A 23,984-nucleotide genomic window follows, 5' to 3' on the forward strand; every position below is an offset into this window, starting at 1 on the left:
AGCTGCAAAGAATTCACAGAAGGTATGCAATGGCAATATACAGGCTGCATGCCACCCACGTGTGTCAAACATGTCGACACAGTGGCATTTCACCCTAGACCTAACTGCAGTTTCCAGACACAGGTTGGCCACTGCTGTAAGTTGGGGTTTGAGCTAACCACCATTACCTCCTGCTGCAGGCATTCTGGCAGTCTCAGGTATGTCTGATGGCACTGTGTGGTGCTGATCACCTGGGACAATCTGGGCAAACAGGCGACAAGTGGAGTGTGGTGCTGGGGGCACAGGGTAGCACCCGTGCAGATGGGTTTGCACACATTGGAGGTCTCTCCATTACCTGCGTCTGCTCAAGAACATGATTTGCAAGGCCTTTTGGTTTGGGTTGTGTTCTGTGATCTTGCCCCACGTGTGCCTGAGACCCAGAAGGGCTGCCGAAGTCACCACGCGAGGACAGGTGAGGGGCAGGACTGTGGGTGGTGTGGGGCTGCCAGGTTTAACCTGACAGGGCAGCAGTGTTTTGAAGGTCATGTATTTGTGCCTGCATTCGACACGGGCATCATGGAGCCAAGGCAGGCTCAGCGGAGGAGAATGAGGGTAGCCAAGGGAAGACTGTTTTACACAGGATTATTTATATTTATATTTATATTTATATTTATATTTATATTTATATTTATATTTATATATTTATATTTATATTTATATTTATATTTATATTTATTTATTTATTTTGCTTTGAGGAACAGACAAGAGGGTCAGGACAAAATGGGATTGTTTCTCTCTGGCCGCACCATAAATTCCCCCTGAAAGTCGAAGGCGGCAAGGAAGACGCATAGCAAAGGAAAACGTTCTATTTTTTCGCCGTCACACGGCACCAACGCGCTGCCTTCCGCACTTACACACCGCAGGGCGCCTCGCGGGCCCACCCCCGGCCGCCCCTCACCGCCACCCCACCCCGCCCCGCACGCACTCGGCGCTGGATTGCTCACGCCTCCCCGGCGCGGAGCTCGATTGAGATGGCCTTTGCCTCAGCGGCAGGGCCGGGCCGGGCCGGGCCGGTGCCGCCGGGAGCCGCCGCGATGCTGCGCTGGCTGATCGGTGGCGGCCGGGAGCCGCAGGGCCTGGCGGAGGTAGGGCGGCGGGCGGCGCCGGGGGAGCGTTAGGGCCGTTGGCGGGGCGGGGTGGCCCGGCCTGGCTGAGCTCGGCCCCGGCCGCTGCCCGCTGGGTAGCGGTGGGCTGGGGTGCCCCAAGCACCGGGAGCCCTGCCTCGGGCACCCCCTGTCGATAACGTGTGTTTGGTGCGGCGAGTCGTTGTTTATACAGCCTGGTTGATGTCTGTTAGTCTTCGAGCCTCTCTTCTCGGTTTCTCCTCCGTAAAACGAGCAGGGCGTGCGTGGGGCACTGAACTCAGGCGTCCTTCCTGGTGCCTTACTTGGAGAAGGGTCTTACTGGGTGTGAAGGAGGCAGTGTCGCAATTTCCTCGTCCCTAAATCTGCTGGATTTCTTAGCTTGGACTTAACAAGAGTTAATTAACAGTTACTGGTGTCCTTCTAATTAATCCCTTTGTGAACTAGACGGATATGAGGAAGCAATTCTTCAGCTGCTGTGCATGAGCAAGCCATGACAGTATCACAAACTGTGCGAAACACCAGTATTTACTTCACTAGAAATTTGAGTTCATACCAGTGTGTGATGTAGGTGCCTAGGAATGCCACTGCCCTGTGTCATCAGTCAAAATGCTGGTTATATTATGGTTGGATTTACCAGCTTAGTGTGCAGCGTTTCTTAAAAAGAAGACAAGAAATAAATAATAGCATTCTAAGAGGGGCTAGAAAGCTCCACTGGTGTTTGTCCCTTTCCAAAGTTTAAACTTTAGCGGTATTTTAATTATACAGTCATGTGATAAAGCATGAGCATGAGTCAAGGTGTGGTTGAGTTCTTCCGTTCTGGCACTCATGGCTCTTTTAAACCTGATCCATGAAGCGTCCATTTCCATTGCTGCTGTTAGCAATATTCATTTAATTTGCTGAATGATGGTGTTTTGCTTCTCTGTGAAAAACTGAAAAATATTTGTAAGGATTCAGCCTAAAAATCCTTTTTTGCATTTTGGAAAATGGTTTCACCTGAAGATGGTCTCCGTAGCCATTAATTCTTTCTGTACTCTTGCAGTATAGATGAGGAAGTCCCAAAGAGTGAGTAGGCTAAGGACTGATTATGTTCATGTGCTGTGGCTTCAGTCAGTCGCGAAGAGGCCAAGTGAACTAGAGTCTGACAGTGTGCTGAGCGAATAGTAAAAACCTCCAGCAAAGCTATTTCATTTTAAATTCTGGAAACATAAATTTCTTGTTACCCATTTCTTGCTTTACTGTGGAATTGAAAATCATTTAGAGGTAAGCTTCTGAAGCTCTTAAGTTGATGGCCATGATATATGTTGTAAGCTGACTAGCGCTGGTAATGGAAATAGCCTAACTGCAGTGGCATCATAGTCCATATAAGATGGTTTATTGTGCTACGTGATAGGTAAGGAGAAATGCCAATATACTTTTGTACCCATGTTTTTTGGTAAATTGCTTTAGAAAATATAACCTTTAAATGCTTCAAATCACTGGGTTTATAGGAAGCTCTGAAATTAAGCTGAGCATTGTGTTATTTTACCAGTTGTAGTAGTGATTACATGTCCTGCATAAAAAGTTCAAGTTGGGAATAGATTCCATTAGCATCTGCATCTAATTTTTAAAAACTTGGTATTGCTACAAGTTCTATTAATAAATAAAGCATACTTAACAGTCTTCTTTAGAGAAAGAATGCACATGTAATCTAACAAGAAAATACTAATGAGTATCTGAGGAGAGAATGGCTTGTAGTATGAAAGAACTGGAGGGAAAAAAATGTTGTTTTGTTGTTCTCTGTAACACATTGCAGCATGGTATCTGTCAATATTCATGGGCATTTTTAGAACAGAATTAAGAAAAAAATAAGATTATGCAGGTTCAAAAGAAGTATCACTGTCTTATAATGAAGAGGAAGCAATGCCAGGGTATAAAATTAGGATGTGAATGTTACAAATTATGACTTTTTCAAAGTAGTGTTGCAATTGTTTTGTGAATGTATGTTTCTGATAGTAAATGAAGAAATGGAAGTCTTCTAACCACAGCAGTGCTTATGTCATCTGTTAAGTGCTACTGACATTTCTCAGAATTTTTAGAATGCTGGAATTCTTTTAAGGGATGTTTTGATTTGCTTTTGACAGTTGAACACTTAGTTTCCATATTTGTCCAACTTTTCTTTATAACTATGAGGACTATACTTGCATTATTCTAAATGGGAACTGCTATTCCCACATAATTGCTTAAAATGAGGAACAGTTGCTTCATGAAATGCATCAGATAACACAAAACCAAGATGAAATCACGAGATCTAGCATTTTGACAACCTCTTCATTTTAAATATAAACACAGATTTCCTTCCCTACTTATTAATTTTGTCATTCTTAACTAGTGAAATATAGTGTCATAGTAACAATACAGAAGCAATAGAAAAAAAAATTATTACTCCTGCAAGAAAATATTGACGTTTCTGCAGATATGTTTGTCTCTCACATAGGATTACTTCTCATTTATGCTACAGTGTTCAGTTATTACAGTTTTACCATGTAGTTTCTGTTGATGTCTTTGAAGAATAGACAATCTTAGAAGTAATAAAGGAAGGAAGCAGGAGAGTTCTGTCACCAAGTTTTTACTTAGCTACTTCTATATGCATTTTTTTAAAAAAAACAACTGTCTAATAACAAGTTGTTTCAGAATGCAGAAGACTATAAACACAAAAATGTTGCCTTACATTGAAACGAACTGTTGATTGAGATTAGCAGAACTATCATACCTTGAAATTGCAGTTCTACACAATGTTTTGTTGACCCTGCCGGGTGATCAGCCTGCTCCAAGTGATTGATAGTACTTTTAATTAATAGTCTAGTTGGGGTAATTGCAGATGTTGTTCTATAAAATGATTAATCGTTCTCTGTATTTTTCTAAGCTGTTGCCTTTGGTATTCTGTGAACAGAGTCCCGGTGGATGATTTATATATTATGTAACAGAACAGCATTAATTCACACTTGCTTTAAAGGTATTGGGATAATATAGGATTATATAGAATTTTAAATTTGAATCATAGATGAAAGATATGAGAAGTTCACAAACCTCACAGGAGGATGTCTGATTTAATGAAAATTCGAATGTATATGTATAGAGTTCTGAAGCTGGCTCCACAAGATAGCTGGAGCCTAAATTGGCTTTTCATGTTGGTGTATCAATGATTAAAGCAGTACAAAATGTTTTTTAAACAGCAAATGGTATGTTATGATTTGAAATACATGCTGTAGAAGGATATCATTAACTGGAAATAATAAGAAATGATCCTTTGTAATGATTTTCATTAAAGCAAAATTAAATTTCAGAAACCTAATTTAACTTCACATATATCTATACACTTACATAGGAGTCTAAATATAGATTGATAAACATTACAAAGACCTGATGAAAATAATTATGTCAGTACAAAATAAATTTGATTTTGTTTTTTATTTTAATTTTTAATTTTAGAAATCATCTGTACAGACCATTGGTGAAGAACAAATACAAAATCCTTACACGGAGCTCCTTGTGTTGAAAGGTCATCAAGATATAGTACGATTTCTAGTACAAATAGATGATTGCAGGTATGAAATTGCATTCCAAGTTGTTTCATAACATTCTTTGGAACACTTTGGTGAATATTTATGAAAACATAGACATATTTTTAGTTTTCTATTTTTGCTGGGGGAGGGTGGGAAGAGACTGGGATTAAAAAGGCAAGGGGTGAACACTTTTTTTAGTATGTTATTACATCTTCTGGCATCTTTTGTAAGTTGTACTTTTATGAGAAGAGAATGTTGATGGAGTTATGCTTCTTGATACAAATTCATTTGTTTGGAAGAAATATCTTTAGGTAATTGAGCCTTTCTATTTCAAGCTGTTCCTGAGATGAACTTTCCTTTCTTTATATGCATACACACTCTTTCTCCCAAGACAGTACAGGATAGTGCCTGCTTCTGTTCTGAGCAGATGCATGTGTTTTTATTTTTGGTATGAGGACAGCTGTTATTTCACCTTCTGGTTTTACAAAGGAATGTAGTAGACTCCTACAGATACCCTCAATGTAGCAATTGAACATGACATTCTTAACAATATTCGATGTTGCTATTCCTTTCTTTCCAATCTTTTTCAAGTTTCTCACATCTCTGCTTTTTTAGTAGTGTCTAAAGCCGTGTGGTTGTTACACTTTCTTCTGAAACTCTAGTGCTTAATTCACTTGTGCTGTGGTTGATGAACTTTTTTCTGAACTTCTCAAATCTTGAAATTTTCAGTACTTTAATTGTGTGCAGAATGGCTACCTACTAAAGTTCAACATATGTAATACAGCAATTAGACATATCTCCTCCAATTTCCCATTTTTCAACTTGCTGTACTTCTTTGAAACCATACAGTTTCTTTGTTTTACTTGTCCAATTTTTAGCTTTGTGCATTTTTTGTATATTCCCTGACATTCATTATCTGTTCTGGTCTTAGTTCCTTGTAACTAGTTACAACATCCCTACAAATTCTGAGGAAGGAGTCATCTAAAGACTGGAAAACTGATTATGAGGCAGAGATAGTCATTAGATTTACCTTTGTCACTTTGGAAGTGTGACTAGGAGAATCAGATAAGTTACTTTTATGTTTGTGTAAAATTAACCTTACATGCTCTCTCATTTAACCTAATCCTGAAAGAGAGGAGATAATTAACTACCTTAAAGTGAGGTTGTGAAGCTTTTAGTCAATAAGCATAGTGACTCTTGTCTGACATGGAAAATTAAATAGAAACCTCTGAGAACTAAGAACATAAGTAATAGTCAGGAGACTCTTTGTTAAGGAGCTGCAGTAATTTATTATCTTGTATGGATTAGGAACAAAAGGATATTTCTAACAAGCTCTTCAATGTACTACACAAATTTAAACCAAACTCTTAACCATGCTATATCTTCGCAGTGTACAGCAGGCATTCTGTATAAATATGTGTCTACAAGGTACATAATTTCCAAGATGTGGGACGTATATAAATTCCACAAAATTCTCCATCGAGAATTTTTAGCTTTTCAGTTTTTATTCTTAATCCCATAAACATATACCATAAAAGCTGTATGCATTTCCATAAAATTTATTTTTACATTAAAATAATCCACCAGAAGATTCATGTAAAAATGGAATATTGTTGTGATTTTTTCCCACCATCCTTCTCTTTTCAGAGAAGTTGCTAAAATAAACTTTCTTCAGATTATACTTTTCTGAAAACAGACACTGAATAATCTGCTTGGTCTTTATTGAAATACCAGAGTATTTTTAGATTGCAGGCATTTTCTGATGTAAAGAAATATTGTACCATTTGGGGCATCATTGTATGTAACAGGTAAATTATTGAAGCTAAACTAATAGTAATCAGTATCAAGCTAAGGCCTGAATGGCTACATTGAAGATAGGTTATGAAATAGCATATGGATATGGAGTAAGTTGCATAGCTGGTTAATATTCTGAGAGTTTGAGGAGTTTAATAGAGTCGCTTCACTGGACAGTAATTCAAAGGTTTTATTTATGAAGAATATGGTGGTTTATGGATTGTTAAACAGCTGATAATATTGTTCACTTGGTTCTTTTCAATAAAATTAGTATTGTTACTCAGCTTCTGAAATGTTTTTATTTAGTTTCTGCAGCTATTCCATTGTGTGTTTTTTGTCAACTGTTGTAAGCCAAGTTTCACGCTTCAGGTCTTTAGATAATATCATCTTATTGAGAATTTTGCAGAAGGATTTTCTTGTTTTCTCAGTGGCTCGGCTAAAACCAGTGAGTGGAAAATTTTCTCAGATTGGTTTTTGAAGATACTAAATAAATCCTGTATAAATGTAACAGAAAGCTGTTTTTTTTCTTCTCTTCTCTTGTATTTTTTTGAACATGAAGTGAGGGTCGTATTGATTGGAAGATCACTGAAGAAGGCTAAGCCTCAGCAAGAGTCTTCCAAAAAATGGACTGAGATAAAATTGCATGTAATACTCTAGCATTTGACACATTAAACTAAACAGAGTTCATAAAACATTTTAAGAATAGCTTTCTTGCTTGCTCATTTGACCATTCCTTGCTCTGTCAGGAAGCAGACAAGGTTATAGAGGATGGTGATCATGACTGGAAAAGAATCAGGTGACCCATGAAACACCACTTTCATGAACAGGTTGTATCTGTAAGATAACAGACTCTACAATATACTTCTATACTTAGACCGAAATCCTGGTTAGATGATGAAGAGGAAAAATACAAAACAGGGCTTCATTGAGCTTCTGTGATGATGATTCATACTTGTACCTTCTTTCAAACACTAGTTTCCTTTCAGAATTTGTAAAGTGGCACACAGTTCCGACTTTAGTCAAGAAATGAACTGTAATAAAAGGGGTCTTGCTGAAATGTGAGAGTCTTAATATAGCAAGTTCTTGACCTTGTGACAAAACAAGGTGTAGTACAGCTAAAAAGCAAGTAAAGATAAGAAATTACTGTTTTCAGAGTTGTGCATGAAAGGTTGTTTTTTGGTTGGACCTTTTTAAAGAGGCATGATTGGATGTAAAATAACAAAAGATGTGGGAAAAGTACAGGTGGCACTTTTTAACAAAAAAAATGAGGAAAGGAATTGGGGGTGGAAGGGAACTCAGCTTTATGACAGAAAACTTACTCTTTTAGCAAATTTCACGAACGTCATAACTGCAAAGTGAGAGTCTAAAAGAAAGGACTTTTTTTCAGTTAATTAAACCACTCACAGCTGGCTCCAGGAAAAAAAACGTAGTTGATATAGCTTCATGACTTTCTTGCACACAGTACACATCTTAGTTATCTATGTCTTAACTGTTCGACCCTTGTCAAAGGCTTAAAACAAAAGGAAAAAATAGAAGGTACGTGTATTTGCAACTATCAACTGAATTCAATTTTCAGTGGAAGATTTTACTTCTGGTTTAAGCTTTCTTAACATGTATTACATCTTTACTGGGAAAGCTGATGTGTTTGCTACAGCTTCAGTGTAGCTGTGGTGTTGATAAAGATGCAAATGTAGGCAGATGCTTACAGATCCTCCCTCCCTCCCTCCCGGGGAAAAGATTGAGTTTAGATCAGATTTTGTTAATGTGAATTTAGCAGTCATAACACTAAAATTAACCTATTTTTTGGTTCTATGGTGCACCCTTCAGCTGCATTTTTACCAAAAGCCATATTTAGCACCAAAAATGTAGATCCTTTGGGAGTTTCCTAAGCCACTTGTAAGTGCCATAGTAGATACTCAGCTCCTCTATTCCTGTGCTGAACTCATGTGTGATTTGTAATTTCTTTGATGTCTTGCAGTCAGTTGGCCCTGACTGATAGTATTTGGTTTTAAGGTGTAGCGTTACTGAGTATGTAAGATCTCTCATTAATAAACAAGAGAATTGGTTCTGTAAAGTGGGCTTCTATTTATAATAATATGTCTTGCAATTCTTAAACCTTGTTCTTTATTAAGTATGTGTTGACATTAAGTATGTCCTGACTTCAGGACTTTAATTTAAAAACTAGAAACTAGTTGGGATCTATGGATATGTATTTATTCTTTAGGTCAGAGTACGATACCATATAAATATTTTTCTATAGATATTTTTCTTATGTAGCTGTTTTTCTTCTGTTCCATTATATTATGCTATATTCAATATTTCATCTTTTTTTTTTTTTCCCCTTATCAGGTTTGCATCTGCAGGAGATGATGGAATCATATTTCTGTGGAATGCTCAGGTTGGCTCTTTTTTTGGGGGGGAAAGGGTAGCATGGGTGTTTCAGAGAGGGTAAATGTTGAGGAGAGGAGTTAGAATTGTCTACTAGTGAAAAAGAATTGCTGCATGGATTCAAATCAGAACTACTATTTGAAAATGTAGAAGTGGGAGGGAGTCTGTCATTATCACTTGCAAAGAAGAGCTAGGAAAGTAAATGTGAGAAAATATTTAAATGTATGAATTTGTGACTAATGCTTCATTTAAAACATGTTCAGTCTTCACTGTAAATGTGAAGATGCTGAATGTGGACACAATAAATATGTAGCAAGGTCCCAGGGTTCACAAGACTCACATATCTATTTTAATTTTGACTATATCTTAGTAGCTCTATTTGCAATAACTATTTGCAATATAACTGAAGAGACTAAATGGAGAGCTAATGAAAAACAGCATTGGAAAGACATCAAAGTCGGTGAAAGTTAAGTATTTCACAGAGTGCCAAAACAAGGCCTTACTTGCTTGCTGTGATAAAAATCTTATTATAGTTTTTGAAAACCTTTTAAGATAAAGGAATTATCATGGAAAATGTGCTCTGTGAGTATGATAACCACCTTCCTACTCCTCTGCTCTATGTCTCCATATCATTGACAAAATTATTAAGAAGGGATGAGCATTAGACTTAGATAAGGAGTCTTAGTATGCAAGCTCATTAGGATGCTCATTAGGAAGTCTAAAAGGGGGACATAGTATACTGACTAACCTGTAAATATCAAGCATCCTAGTTAAGGAAGACAGAAATCTCAGATTGTAAACTTTTGTGGAAACATTCTGAAGAATTTATGTTACACGGTGGTGTAAATTTAAAATAAGGAAGGGGGAACTTGAAACTCTTTGTCTCTTTTGAGTGGCTTCTCTTAGTGCTTAGCTGAAGGCTTTTTACGATTCTACAATTTGGAAAAGGAGATAATTTCTGTATATTCAAACACATGTGAGTATATATGTACTCGGAGTTCAGAGCAGTTTATGGATGTAGAACTCATTTAGGAACAGAGTTCTATTTCTTACTTCTGTTGGATCTTCATTACATTTTTGTTTAAACAAATCTTTCTGTAGTTTTAAGTTAAAAATGATATATTTCTTTACACTTCTGGGTTATAACTATCCTGTATTTTAGTTGCATGATTAAAGCACCAATATGCTTCTGAATATTTGTTTGTTAGGTTCTGCTATCTAACTAAATGGAGCAGAAGTAGCTGCAACTATCTAAACCACCAGCTTAAAACTATCGATAATAAAAATAAAGCTGTCAGGAAATTGACAGTACTATGTTTGCCATAAAGTTGAGTTAAGTTTTTCAAATAAGTTAAGAATTACTTTTTCCAAGAGAGGCTTTGTCAACAAATCAGAGTTACTACAGTATCAGTTAAATAGGATGAATGGCCAGTATTTCCATTAAAGTGAAATTAGTATAATATACAAATTTGTAAGTGCTTCCAGAGATTTTTTTTTACACTTAAGGTAACTTTTATTATGTAGCACTCTTTATATTTATACTTAATATGTTATTAAAATAAGGTAAGATCTTGAAGTGTGTTAAAGGTCTAGTAAGAATTAAATCCACACCTGATTGTGAAATAGGGATATTAGACTCCTAGAAGTTCTTGCTTTCAGAAATAGTTTGGCACCTATGTCATGTGTTACTGTAGGTATTTTCCAAATTTTACCCTTAATTTCCCCTGTTCTTATTTTTCAGACTGGAGAGAAACTTTTTGAACTTCACGGACATACACAAAAAATTACAGCTATAGCACCGTTTTCTTCATCAGATGATTCTGAAGAAAAAAGTAATTTGATTTTAACAGCATCAGCTGATAAAACAGTTATTGTATCCTTAGATCTGGAGAGCATTCAAAAATTTTTTTCGTTTGTTTTTTGTTTTTACAGCTGGCATTGACACAGGCTGCAGTTTGTTTAAATTTATTGGCTGATAATATTCAGTAGGTATAATTGTGGCTAGAAGAATTCTAGTGCAATCTAATTAGATGAAAGCCCTACTAGAATAATGATCCATGGTCATGAGAGGCCATCATTAATACGTCATTTTGGCCAAATATCGAAAAGGCTATCAGGATTTATAAGACTGTCTTTCCACATTCTTATATCCCAAACTTTCATTTAATTAAAAACACAGCAGTTACAGTATATAAAATTGTTTTGGTTTCCTTAATGAATTAAGTCAGGTTTGGGACTGCACTACTGGCAGACAGGTTCAAAAAGTTTCATGTTTCCATTCTACAGTAAAGGTAAGCTGAGGAAACCCTAGATTGGTCAGTCTGTTGTATGCAATCTTTTCTGTATGGATCGTGAGACATATGGGCAGGTGCATTAAAATGAGCAGCAGTGTTTGGTTTAAGAACAGGTAACCCTTAAATAGTGAGTGACTGAGAATTGGGCACAAACTGTAGTTTTCTTTTTGGAACTCTTAGTACCTTGATTTTCTTTTTGGAAGTCTGTAGAACAAAGGTCATTTTGTAGCTTAGTTTTGTTACTGGATTGGAAAAAGCAACCTACACGCAAACTAGTTCTTGAATGCTGTTAGAAATATTCACTGACAAATCAGATTTTGCATTGTTAATGGAAAAAATGTAATGTGTAGTTAATTCTGTACTTCTCAAGAAATTGACACTTTAATACTGTATTTCTTAGTACTTACAGCTTTATCCCACTAAAGATCATGATAATTTCATTGAAAAATTCCCTGTAGAACTTTTGCAGGAGACATATATCTGATTTTTGTTCTGCAGTGTTTGACAGTTCTTCAAAGACTGGATGTATGGTTGTCTGGAGGGAGTGATCTATGTGTTTGGAACCGAAAATTAGATCTCTTGTGTAAGACCAGTCATCTTACTGATGCAGGTAAAAATGTAAATGACTCATTATAGCTGTTAAAGTGCAAGTAAAATGGATCTGTATAATGATGCAAAACCAACTTGGCAAATTCTCTTTAATTCTAATGATAACATTATGTATTAGAGCTGCTTTTTTTTTTAAATGTCAAACTCAATTATTTCAAAATTAAGACTGCTTTTAATCTCCTGTGCTGTGTGAATTTTAGAATATGTCAAATCTCAGTAACTGTAATATTTTACAACTACTGTAAATATTTTATAATAATGTGTGTTCCAGTTAACCTGGTATCTTACAGACCTTAGTTACTGATTTATACATGCTTGCTGTAGTGGGGGGAGATCCTTTGATGTGCTTTCTCTGAGAAGGAGCTGGAATTCTATTATTCCTAAGTAAAACACGGTAATAGTAGACTAGTAAAGATTGATTTTTATTCTTAAGAATCAGTAATTTTTATGTAGCAAATGAAGGTTTTGATAGAAATACAGTAAATGTAATCAGATCTCAATGTAAATCATGCTTTTCTATTAATAACCTTATATATTATCTGGCCAAGCAAATAAAATCGTTGCTTATTATTGCTGTGCTTTACAAAGATAGCTATGAAGCTGTGAATCAAGTTCAAAGGTGGAAGCAATATTTTTCCTTATTTTTGTCATAGGGTGTAGTAATGGAAAGTCAAACCCTTCTGAATCTCGGAGGATACTAACAGTTCTTTAGCTTCGATACAAAGTACCATGCCAAATAGAAGTTGCAAGTGGTATTTGTAGTCCTTAGTGTGAGTTTCTGTTGAAACTTTTGTAGGCGGAGTCAGTGTGATGTGTAGCATTGGCCCTCCTAATCTCTTGCTTTCTTTGTAGTATGGGAAGATAGAGGTTGCATATTCCTGAGTGATTTTTCCCCTAATGGTGTGGCAGCACAGGCTGGGGGATGTCTATGCAGGATGAAGGCAGAATAATGTACTGTCTTGTGCCTTGTTTTGCTTCAGCTGGCTCTGCACAATGTTTTGATCTTATGTACTGTGGTAGTATCAGTATCTAATAACTTTAGCTCTGCATGTGTTTAGAGACTCAATAATTACCACGATATCCTTAATATTGTCCATAGTAGGACATAGACATCTCAGCCCTACTTAAAATAAAAAGATTATTGATTCTCAGCTTCCACTCCTATTTCAAGCTCAGTGTTCAGAATTCTGTTATATTCTGGACCAAACCTCCTGCCTCTGCCACCATCTGAGGTAATCTGTTCACTTCCAATGCAGTTTGACTTTGTGCATTATGTTTTTATTCTGTTAATAACTTCTGTGTGGAAAGGAGGTTACAAAAACCTTGTTAACAAGGAATTATCAGTTAATTGTGTTTTATTCTGGTCAATAAATACAATAAAATACAATAAATGTTTTCTCCCTTCTTTTCTTTTTTTTTTTTTTTTCAAAGGTATCAGTACTTTGGTTGAATTGCCTAAAAATTGTGTTGCGGCTGCTGTTGGCAAAGAGCTAAGTGAGTATATTGCATTTCTGTTAAGTCTTCATTGGCTGTTTATCAGAGGTATCTGTAAAGAGCACAGTGCTGGAATTGTATTGGACAAGTGAATGGTGTGATTAGCAGTCTTCCTCCTTTTTCCCTCATGTGACAATAAGGCAGACAGTACTGATTTCCTTCAGGAATTTCATTGAGATCTGCCATGATAAAAATTTTTCTCTATTCTTTGTTCCTGCTGTTAAAGCCATCTGTCTAGATCTGATTGTGGATGTCTTCATTTGTCCTGGAGAAGGTTTGCAACTCATTTTCAGAGCTGCTAAATACTAGGCTTCCCTACAGCCTCTGTATCCCAAGATCAAGAGCGTGCAATATTGCCAATGAAATTATATGCAAACCTATAATGAGACAATGTGATGGTTTCTGATGCTCACTTAAGAGACAGGCTTTTCTAGGTATGCAAACTCTAAATCATTTGCTAGCTATTGGTGGGGAGGTTCTTACTAAGAGTATTTTATGAAAGTATTGAAATTTCAAAATATAGAGGAAGTTTCAAGAGAAAAAGCATAGCACTGAGTCCACAAAACAGTAGATCAAAATTCTGATCAAGGAATCAGGAGCAAATTAAAAATGGTCATCTTGTATTTATACTTAGGTATACAATGTAAACTTCCATCTGAAGTTTCCATAGATCTTCAGAAATGCCCTTGAGTTAGCATAAAGAAATATCAAGACTGGTTAAAAGAAAGTCTTAATTCCTGGAAATTTTGTTTGCCTCATTAGATAGTATTGCATATTTTTGAATAATAGTTTTCAGTCAGATAAGTCTTAAAGACAAATGTTTCTCTTTTAGTTTACTTATCAATAAAGCTACCTAACTCTTTTCACTTCTGCTTTCTACAACTTCTGATGTTGATCAATTCTCTGAATTTCAAAATTGCTAGGTTAAAATGTTTTATCCTACGGTGGCTGTAACAAGAGACTTGAAGAATAACACTGTAATAAATTATTCCAATTTTGTGTATTATGAGAGAAGCAGTTAAAGAGATGGTCATAAGTGGCTTTGCAGATCTTGCACTGACTCATTTTTAATGTTCATTAATTTGTGTCTGAAAATGATGTGTTTTACTTAAGCCTATCTATATTTTACTCTGATAAATGATAAAGCTTACTTAGACAATTTCTGTCTATCTTGGAAGTCATTTTTAGGTTGATTGCTTCCAGTGATAAGTCTGAAGGTTGGAATATCCTTGAAGTAAAACGCCTTGTTGACCATCATGATAACATCTTGTCATTGGTCAGTGTCAATGGTAAGAGGGGTTTTACAGTATTACTTGTTTTGTTAGTTATCGGTGGGATATTTCGACTATGCGGTTTTGGTGGGACCAAACATATAACTGTAATGAAACTTCACAACTAGTAGCTGAACCTTCTGTGTAGCTGTGAAGGTAGTGAAATGTGAAAATATAATGGCTTTATTTAAGGATTAATGGTGAAATGAAGCCAGGCAGGTTATGATTTAGGAAAAGCTCAAAAGATATGCAGATGTAAGCTTGCACAGAGGTGCATTATTTAGAGGCTTTGGTAGATGATGATGCAGTCTGTGCTGCTCATTGTGGCAGTTCTGAGCTATGACCTGAAGCTCTGTCTAGTCAAAGACTGGAGGTACCCACCCCTTCTACTATGTTGTCTCATCTGCTTTTTTTTTGTTTTCTGGAGTTCCCTCTGAGCCCAGGACAAAGTATTCCCACTGTGACAGAGAGTGGATATTTTGTCGGCCTGGCTGTTGCATGGGGTCTGTGGTATAGAGATGGTAAAGCTGGAAAGAAGAAAACTTGGATTCTGTTAATAATGGGCAGAAAAAGACAATATTACCTGTTTTAAGTATTCCGAAGCAATTCCTTTCCATATGCGATTAAAAAAAACATGAGCACTTACTTCAGTCTTGCCATTAATCCATCTGTTTCATTTCTCATTAGTGTTTCTGGTTGAGGCTAAGACATGGTTTGCTGTGTCTGAGGGGTACTGATAAACTTATCCAACGAATAGAAAGGTTTTATATGTAGGCAGCATGAATTTCAAGTATTTGTACACACTTCTGGTGGTGATCCTTGCGTTTGCCATACTGTGCATTGTGTCTGGTAAATATTCTCTATGGTAGTTAAAATTTTACAGGAGAGATCTCATCTCCTTTTGATCACCTTAGCTATTCTAAGTGATCAAATGAGTATCTTCTCAAAGAGTGAGAACAAACTGAACTGAACAAACTCAGTTTGTTCTGTCAGTTACTAACTGTACGTTTTATGTAGCTTCACTCTTAACATGAGCTCTCTTACTCTATAGGGTTGTGACATTGTGTGAAATGGATGTATTTTTTTATATAATATGATTTCTATGTGTTTTTTTCCCCTCTAGATTTGACTTTTGTGACAGGTTCGCATGTGGGTGAGTTAATAGTTTGGGATGCAATTGACTGGACAAAGCAGGCATCTGAGTGCAACTTCTGGGAGTCCTCTGTCCATCCAGATTCACAGACAGAAATAAAGTTATCCCAAAGTCCAAATGAAACTTCAGTTCAACACTTAACATCTGATGAGGAGGTAAAAAGCTTTAAACTGAATATACTATTTCAAATGAGCTACCATGACCTTACCATAGAAGTCTGAGTGTTTTGCATTTTTAATTTGGTTGTTGTTGTAAGTAATAGAAGAAGCTTTTTAAAATGTACACAGCTGTATTTATGCAATCAGCAGTTTTTATACAAAATTTTCATCAGTGAGGTTACTGAGGGTTGTAGGGTGCAGGTGGTGTGGGAGCTAACATAACAGCTTTTTTGACTAACAAATGAAAATTTATTATCTGTTTAAAGTACCACTAGAAAAATAAGCAAGAAGGTGCATTTCAATGGCATACATATTTTGTGTGCCATGGTTCTGAACTTGCAGTTTCCAAAATAATGTATCTTTTGAACAGTTACAGCTAAGAGCACCGTGAAGTGAATCAAAGAATTGGCATGTGCAGGTGCACAGCAGTAAATAAATATTGCTGCTTTTGTTCAGGCAGGCTATACTTAATTGTGAAGAGCACAAAGATGGGTCCAAAATGTAGTCTCCTGTAATCATACTTAGGAGCTGACCTAGGAGTGTTCGGTCAGAATACTCAGGCAGAACCCAGCAGTAAAATTCTTGGATTATTTATGTTTGTGAAATGTACCAATCGTTAATGGGAAAAGAAAAGATGTTTCATTGTTGCAGTACAGTGGAGTTCTGTTCTGGAGCCTGTAGGTGCATTACTGAGGAATGATTAAGAAAGAAATTCCTGGAAACAGATTCAAAGATGTGAGCTAAAACAGGATTAAAGCTGTGGAAAAGCCCCAACATAGTCTGAGGGCCAAGTAGTCACTTGAGGTACTTGTATGTTTATGAAAAGAGTGTTCCTAAAAAAACGGAAAACAAAACATTGAATGGGGATGAGGGAAAGTAAGTGTAGTTGTCTTTAAAGGTAGGATTTCCTGTATTTTTTTTTTGTGGGTGCTTAGTCCTGAAAGAGAAAAAGCCAGTCCTGTTCATGAGAAGTTCTCTGACTGAGCTTCAAAACATTGACTCCTTGCTTGAAAACTACACAAGACAGGGTCTAAGAGGGAAAAGGAATTTTGAGAAGTTCAGAAGTAGTTAAAAACATTGAATGGGATGGAAACTGAGTCTATTGAGGACTTTCTTGTATTCGTGGAACTGAACTAAACGCAAATTGCTGCAGAATTTCAAACTACATGAAGGAAAGGTGGTTCTAGTACTACATCCTGAAAGAGAAGGTGCATTTAGGGGAGATCTGTCTGTCAAGGTACCTTGTTGGCAGGCTTGGTAGTTAGGTAGTTGGAGAAGAACTTGTCTCGTTTGTTACTGGGCTTGTAGGCATAGCATCATTCAGAAGCCAATGGGTTGGTAAAGGTTTGGCAATACTAAGAAGTGTATCTGCTATCCTCATATGTATATGTGTTTTTAACTTCCCCATTAAGATTAGTTTACAATTCATTTCTTCCTCATCTGTTCTTTTCTTGGGGTTGAAGATGGCCAGAGTTTTGCCAAGGTTTGCGTAAAAGGAAATATAATCTGTGAAGAGCACCTTTTCAAGAGTTAAAATGTTATATAAAACTAAAGAGCCTGTCTCAACGTGGAAGACTGAAGGAGAAAAGGCTGAGATACAGGAGTGAAAGAGTGATGTGGAAAGCACATTGAATCAACCTTTACACAAAACTAGGAAAAGAATAAAAATGGGGTTAGCATTTTCTCCTTGATTTGGCAGAGTGCTATTAGAAATCTGAGCTTAATTTCAGAGGTATCAGAGCTCCCACCACAGATGTGCTTAAGAAAAACATAATTGGACAGAGTGTTGAACTATTGTATGTTCAAAGTTGCACTTTGTTGCGCTTTGCTGAAGGAGAGCATTGAATGTAAAATGCTCCCAGCTCTTCACAGTATTGTAATACCTTTTTGTGAGAGAGTTCTTTTTCTACGCTTCTCTTAGTGGAGCCCATGCCCTTGGGCAAGACTTCTATGTGAACCTCCTGATGAATTTAAAAAAAAAAAAAAGACAAAACCACAGAACAGCTTCCTGAATTCTCAGGAATTATTTCTTGATAAAACAAGAGTTTGTCAAAACACTGATCGTTATTTTAACATAAGAATGTTTAATTGTAGAAATGTGTTAATATATTGATATTCTTGGTTTTATTTTATTTAGATATTTATTTATTTATTTATTTTATTCTATTTAGACTGTAAGGTATAGGATGAAAATACAGAAATGAAATAATTGCTTAGAATGTACATGGGTATCTCTCATTTCCACAAAATAATCCATATTTTTTTTCTGTAACCTCTTGTTTCTGTATGTCATTAAGCAGTAACATGAGGACAGAAACTAGCCAGATAATGTTGACAAGATGACATCATAGCACTGCTGGAAATCCATAACATGCAGGGTGATATTTCAGTGTCTGTTTCTGTAAGTTGTTCCAATGAATTTTCTTTCCAGTGTGTGTTTGCTGCTGTTGGGAAAGGCATATACGTATATAATCTTCAAATGAAGCGTGTGATTGCCTGCCAGAGAACTGCTCATGACTCCTCTGTACTGCACATTGAGAAGCTTCCAAACAGGTACAAGTCATGATACGTTTTATCATGCAATAAAGAAATGCAGAATTTGGAAGGGTGGCTAGATACAGTCCGCAAAGCTGCATCTAATTTCTAGGGCGGGGACTTGATCTTTAGTTTGATCTGCTTTCATTATGTAGAGCTTGTTGATCTTATTTTTGAAAGTACGTAATTGTAATTCAATCTGAAATAACGCTAATCTATGCTTGATGCACAGACTGTAAGTAAAATATCTTGGCTATTTTCAAATCAGACTCAAACACTTTTGTCTACATTGTGAAAATATAGCTTAATGTCATATTACTTCTACAAAGCAAAGACCTATGGCAGATTCAGAAAATATTTTTCATTAAATATTTCAGAACTGTCTAAATGTTTTAACACAAAATAATAACTTCAAGCCTTTGTTCATTAATGCTGAATTTCTGGCTTGAACTTATTTGTGACAGCTAAGTTAGAAATTCATGAAAATAAAATGAACAACTTGTTAATAATCCAATAGTAGTATTTTTTAGATCCTTTTATAGTCTTGTTCTATGAAGCAAAAGTGTATTAGAAGCTAAAAATTAGGGTCTTGATCTTGTAAATGCATGTGCTATTCTATATTGTTTATATGTAATGAAAAGGACTTTTTTGTTATTTTTCCATACATAAAAAATACGGTTTTGCTTAATGAAAGTCAGTCTGTGTGCCTGTGTTTGCAGAGTCTAGATGTGTATTTCATTTTAGAGCGGTACTTATCTTTAAAAATGTGTTTAAAAATGTGTTTATTTTCCACCTATTTTGCAAGTTCATTATATTTTGTACTGCTACAAATACAGTTTATTTTGTATTGAACATCTGGACGTCCTGCTACATAGGAGAGACACCTTACAAACTTTATAGAAACTTCACAAGGTGACTTGTGCAGATAAGTATCCATGCTAGTGTTGCTTATCAACTGTTTTGACAGGCAGCTGATATCCTGTTCAGAAGATGGCAGTGTTCGCATTTGGGAGCTCCGAGAAAAGCAGCAGGTGCCAGCTGAACCAGTTCCAACAGGTTTGTCTATAGTGGGGGTGGGAGGTGGGGTGAAAAGAGCATTTAGAAAAGGAAAAGCAGGGAACTCTATACAGGTGTAGAGAGGCTTCTGAAGGCTTTGCAAGAAGAGTTAAAGTCAATATGTTCAAACAATTGAGACAGGTGTGGGAGGGAAACTAGAGAAGACATCAGGCATACAAGCCCTCCAACGTCTGATTTGAGAATTTAGAAGGTCCTCTGAAGCAGGTATGGGCCATAAACCTTATCTAGGGTTTCCTGCTATATTAGCTGGTGAAAAATTATTACGTCTCCTTACAAACTTTGATCCAATTCTGCTTGTACTGGGTACCCTACCAGGCAAGAGTAAGTACTTGCAAGATCTTAAGAGGAAAGCTAAAGGCAAGCTTGAAAATGAGCAACTGACACACGCACAAAAAAGTGCGTTCTACGTTTTCTCCTTGAACTTGGAGGGACATTGGGACTCGCTTGGAGGCTGCACCCAGCCTCATTTGCATACTAGTTGCAGTCCTCAGGGCTAGTTGCTATTGTTTTAGGAAGCATTTTCCCTAAGCATAGGCACTACTTGCTTAGTGCTTGCTTCTCTTTGACCAGGCCAGCAGCTTCCCTTGGTACTGGTAGTTGTGGGTTTGGAGAGGTGGTCTGTACAACATAGTTGGTATTATGGATTGGAAACAGTAATGACCTATTATTCTCATAGATTATTCTGGTAGAGCATAGAGTGTTTTGAGAAGGAACCGTAAAGATCATCTAATTCTAACCTCCTTTCCATGGGCAGGGACATCTCCCAGGAAGGGACCAGGTTACTCAAAGCCCCATCCAACCTGGACTTCTCCCGTCTCAGATATTTTTATTAGAGCTGTGAGGGATTTTGTTGATATATTTAGTCTGCCTGGCTGTTTATGTGTTGATTGTAATTTTTGCAAAGATTTTTTCTAATGTTTTTGCAAATCTTTTTGCTGCCTCGGTTGGTTTAGAAATACTTTTTCAGGAATATTCTATCTTCAGTATTGCTTGTGACAGCTCATCTACACAGTTCAGCTGCTCATTGTTACACATGGCATTTGGTTTTACACTGGAAATTTATAACTTTGTATAATTTATATAAAATTTATATAATCTCTATAGTCTATGTAGCCTATAATTGGAGATAGATTTGAAAGAAACCGTATGCATATTGAGATGGTTGGACTGCTGTTGGTTTGCTCTGTTTTCCTTCTGAGCAATTCCTTTATTAGTTGTTCATCTCCCCTATTATCTGCCTTGCACCAGGGCCATGGTATAGCACACTTATTGTGTGTGCTGGTAGGTCTGAGGTAGGGATCAGGAAGAAAGACAGAACTCCATTGTATACAGAACCCAAACTTCTTTCTTTTGCCAATATTGTTACACAGTTCTTCTGGAGGCTGGGGCACAGATAAGTGTTTTCTTGTGATCTAAGTGGAACATGTGGAGGACTATCTATATATTCCAGTTTGGGTGATGGTTTTAAATCTGAAGGAGAAGTCAGTGGACAGTACAAAAACAAACAATACCGGAAACTTACTTGTTACCTCTATGCAGTAATCTAACGCATTAGTGCAGGACATGCAGGGAAAAGATTGGCACCTCTTGTCTGTCTTCTGAGGACAAGAGACAGCTAGTCAATTTAGTAAGACAGAGCATCATGGTCCTGCATCTGCCTTCCCTGTATAGCTAGTTCATTTAAGCATTTCCTGTTTTTCCTGCTAAATACACATCATCTTGTTCAGATGGGTAGTTTGATATTTGCCATATTGCAAGTAAGAACAAGAGTCAAAGCACCTATGCTTCCCTCCACCTTCAAGACGAATAACTCTGCAGAAATGCTGTGCAGTACAATGCTTCTGTTATTTTGCCATGCAGACTGTCCTGCTTTTAGATTTTAACTGACTCCCATAGTTCTCTTCTTAGCTAGAAGATACACATTTTATGTGATTTTTTTTTTTCCAAAATAAAAGTTGTTTCTTCCCCTCCCAACCCCCAGGATTTTTCAACATGTGGGGATTCGGAAGGGCAAACAAACAGGCAAACCAAGCTGCTAAGAAGACGCAGGAGAATACAACTATGCATTTTTTGGAGCTGGTTGGTGATTTGATCGGTCATTCATCAGCTGTGCAGGTTGGTCAGCTTTAGTAAGAAGAAAAAGTGAATTTCATTTACTGATGTGATTTTCAGAATGTTCTTTAAACAGCTGTGACTTTTTGGCTGTCTGGCTCTGGAGGCTGGGAGTATGTTTGTCACACTGGTGGAGTTGTGTGGTGTAACTGGGTTTTAGGTCCTTCTAACTTCACCAGAAATGAGGTGACCAGTAAATGTGCACATTGGTTGTGTGGTATATGTAGCACAGTGTGAAAACAGTAAATTAAAGTTCCCATTAGAACTCAAACAATGACTGATGCTTGAGGATTGTGTCTATAGGTGTACACGTAAATGCTACAGAAAATCTGGTGGCATATTGGGTTTTTCTGTAGACTGCGAACACTACAACTGGGAACTGGATGTTTGTTCCAAATTTCATCTTAAGTTTGCAATCTACACGTGGGCTTATAGAAAAATGAAAACTATTCAGGAATTTTAGCCTACTGTGACATTTCATGCCATCTCAAACATAAAGTATATGCTGTAATTTTGGATACCTAATGTTCAAACAGAACCACTTCAGACACATGTATTTGTTTAGTCCAGCTTTACACTGAATGTTTAAGCCAGCTGACAATATCATGTAAATACCATAATAATAGTAATGGTTTTGTTGCAGATGTTCCTGTATTTTGGTGAACTGGGACTGGTTACATGCTCTGCTGACCACCTCGTTATCTTGTGGAAGGATGGTGAACGGGAATCTAGACTACGGAGTTTAACGTTATTTCAAAAATTGGCACAGAATGGTGATTTGCAGCTCAAATTTTAAATAGCTTGAATACAGGCTAAATATCCATAAACTGGATGTGCTTTAAATGTGAGTGTAAAGGAAACTCGGAGCTACTGGGAATGTGATTATCAATAAGGTTTACACTTAATGTCATGGATTATATTGGAATTTTTATGGCTACTACTCTTCTCAAAGGAGAATTTTGCATGTTGAAACTTACTTGGCTTTATCTGTCAGCAGAAATGGTGTTCCCTTAAACGACTGAAGATAATGATGACTCATTAAATAGTTTCTAGTATTATTCCTAATGTTTAAAAAATTCATGGGTGGATGTCAAAATTAAGAGTTGTTAAAAATACTTAGCTGGGTGATAACTGAAGCAGCTGGAGCTATTCCACAATGCTCTATGTGGAAGAGGCACAAGAACAAATTGAAGACTTTCTGCTTTATGTAATTTATTTCTTACAGCTGAAGTCTGAAAGACTTTAGTCACTGATGGCTCAGAGTTAAGTATCTACCAAAAAAAGACAGTTTTCATAGAATTTCTGCATGTGAAGTTACACCAAGGGTTAGAGGAAGAAAGAAAAGTAGGCAATACCAGTTTGTCAGGTCTGCCTGTTGGTCTCTATCTAATGCATTGTTTTGCCTGGTCTTCATCAGCAAGTGTTGCATTTTTAGCTACTCTGTGAAAGGTACAAACTGGGGGGAGCAGTTTCTCTTTGGCTTTTTTTTTCCTCATTTCAAGTGGGAAATAATTTAGTTATTCATAAATTGTGTATATAGGTTGTTACTAAAACTGTACAGTGAAAGCTTATAAAACTTTTTTTTCTTTTTTGAGGGGCTACTGCTATCATCAATTACAACTAGAATGGAAGAACATCATCTTTTATTATCTTTTCTTCCTTTACTGTGATAATAACTATTTCATCTTTATGTGACTGCTTTTGAGTGAATACCTGGTAGAGATACAAACCTATTTCACTGAACAGTTCTAGTCACAAAACTCATTGTGCATTTTACAGGGATGTAATTCAGTCTTAAATAGTCCTACATGCATGTATAAATATTTATATCTACCGAAAGTGCCATTGTTCTATTGCTGGTAATAGATCTCCTAAGGGACTCATCCGTTAAAGTTCGTTGAGTTGAAAGAATTAAACAGTTGTTTTTCACGTGAACTTTGAGCGTAACAATGAACACAGTAGGGCGATACTGTCTGACTCTGGTTAAATAAGAATTTGACACTTGCTGTTAAGTGCAGTGAGCAGAACTGGAGACCAGGTTAGAAATTTTACTTCCATCTAGTGTCCTTTGTCATTGTCATTGTCACTTTGTCATTGGTCACAGCCAACATGGGCTCACAAAGGGAAAGTCCTGTTTAACTAACTTAATTTCCTTTTATGACAAGTTTATCCATCGAGTTGACCAGCGGAAGCCAGTTGATGTAATCTTTCTGGATTTCAGCAGTTTTTTATACTGTTTCTCACAGTATCCTTCTGGACAAAATGCCCATACATTGTATATAATATAAATACATAATACAGTGAACAATTAGGTGATGAGCTGGGCTTGAATTGTTGTAGTAAATGGGGTTAAATCATGAGCCACCAGTATCTAGGGTTCCTCAAGGCTCCATCTTGGGGCCAGTACTTTTCTGTGTTTCTATAAATTGTCTG

General features: G+C 36.7%; 1 protein-coding gene across 1 annotated transcript; it reads left to right on the plus strand.

Moving 5' to 3' along the window:
• The first annotated feature begins 932 nt into the window (after nt 1-932).
• Nucleotides 933-23,870, plus strand: WDR41 (WD repeat domain 41). Its single transcript, XM_080574714.1, has 13 exons — nt 933-1,124; nt 4,593-4,708; nt 8,810-8,858; nt 10,590-10,721; nt 11,077-11,139; nt 11,641-11,752; nt 13,183-13,245; nt 14,424-14,534; nt 15,640-15,824; nt 18,259-18,380; nt 19,330-19,418; nt 21,421-21,554; nt 22,195-23,870. Exons 1-13 carry the CDS (start codon nt 1,011-1,013, stop codon nt 22,345-22,347), a joined length of 1,443 nt encoding a protein of 480 aa, XP_080430840.1. The 5' UTR covers nt 933-1,010; the 3' UTR covers nt 22,348-23,870.
• Nucleotides 23,871-23,984: the final 114 nt, after the last annotated feature.

The sequence above is a fragment of the Anser brachyrhynchus genome (genome assembly GCF_964034855.1).
Source record: "Anser brachyrhynchus genome assembly, chromosome: Z".
In the NCBI taxonomy this organism is placed as follows: Eukaryota; Metazoa; Chordata; class Aves; order Anseriformes; family Anatidae; genus Anser; species Anser brachyrhynchus.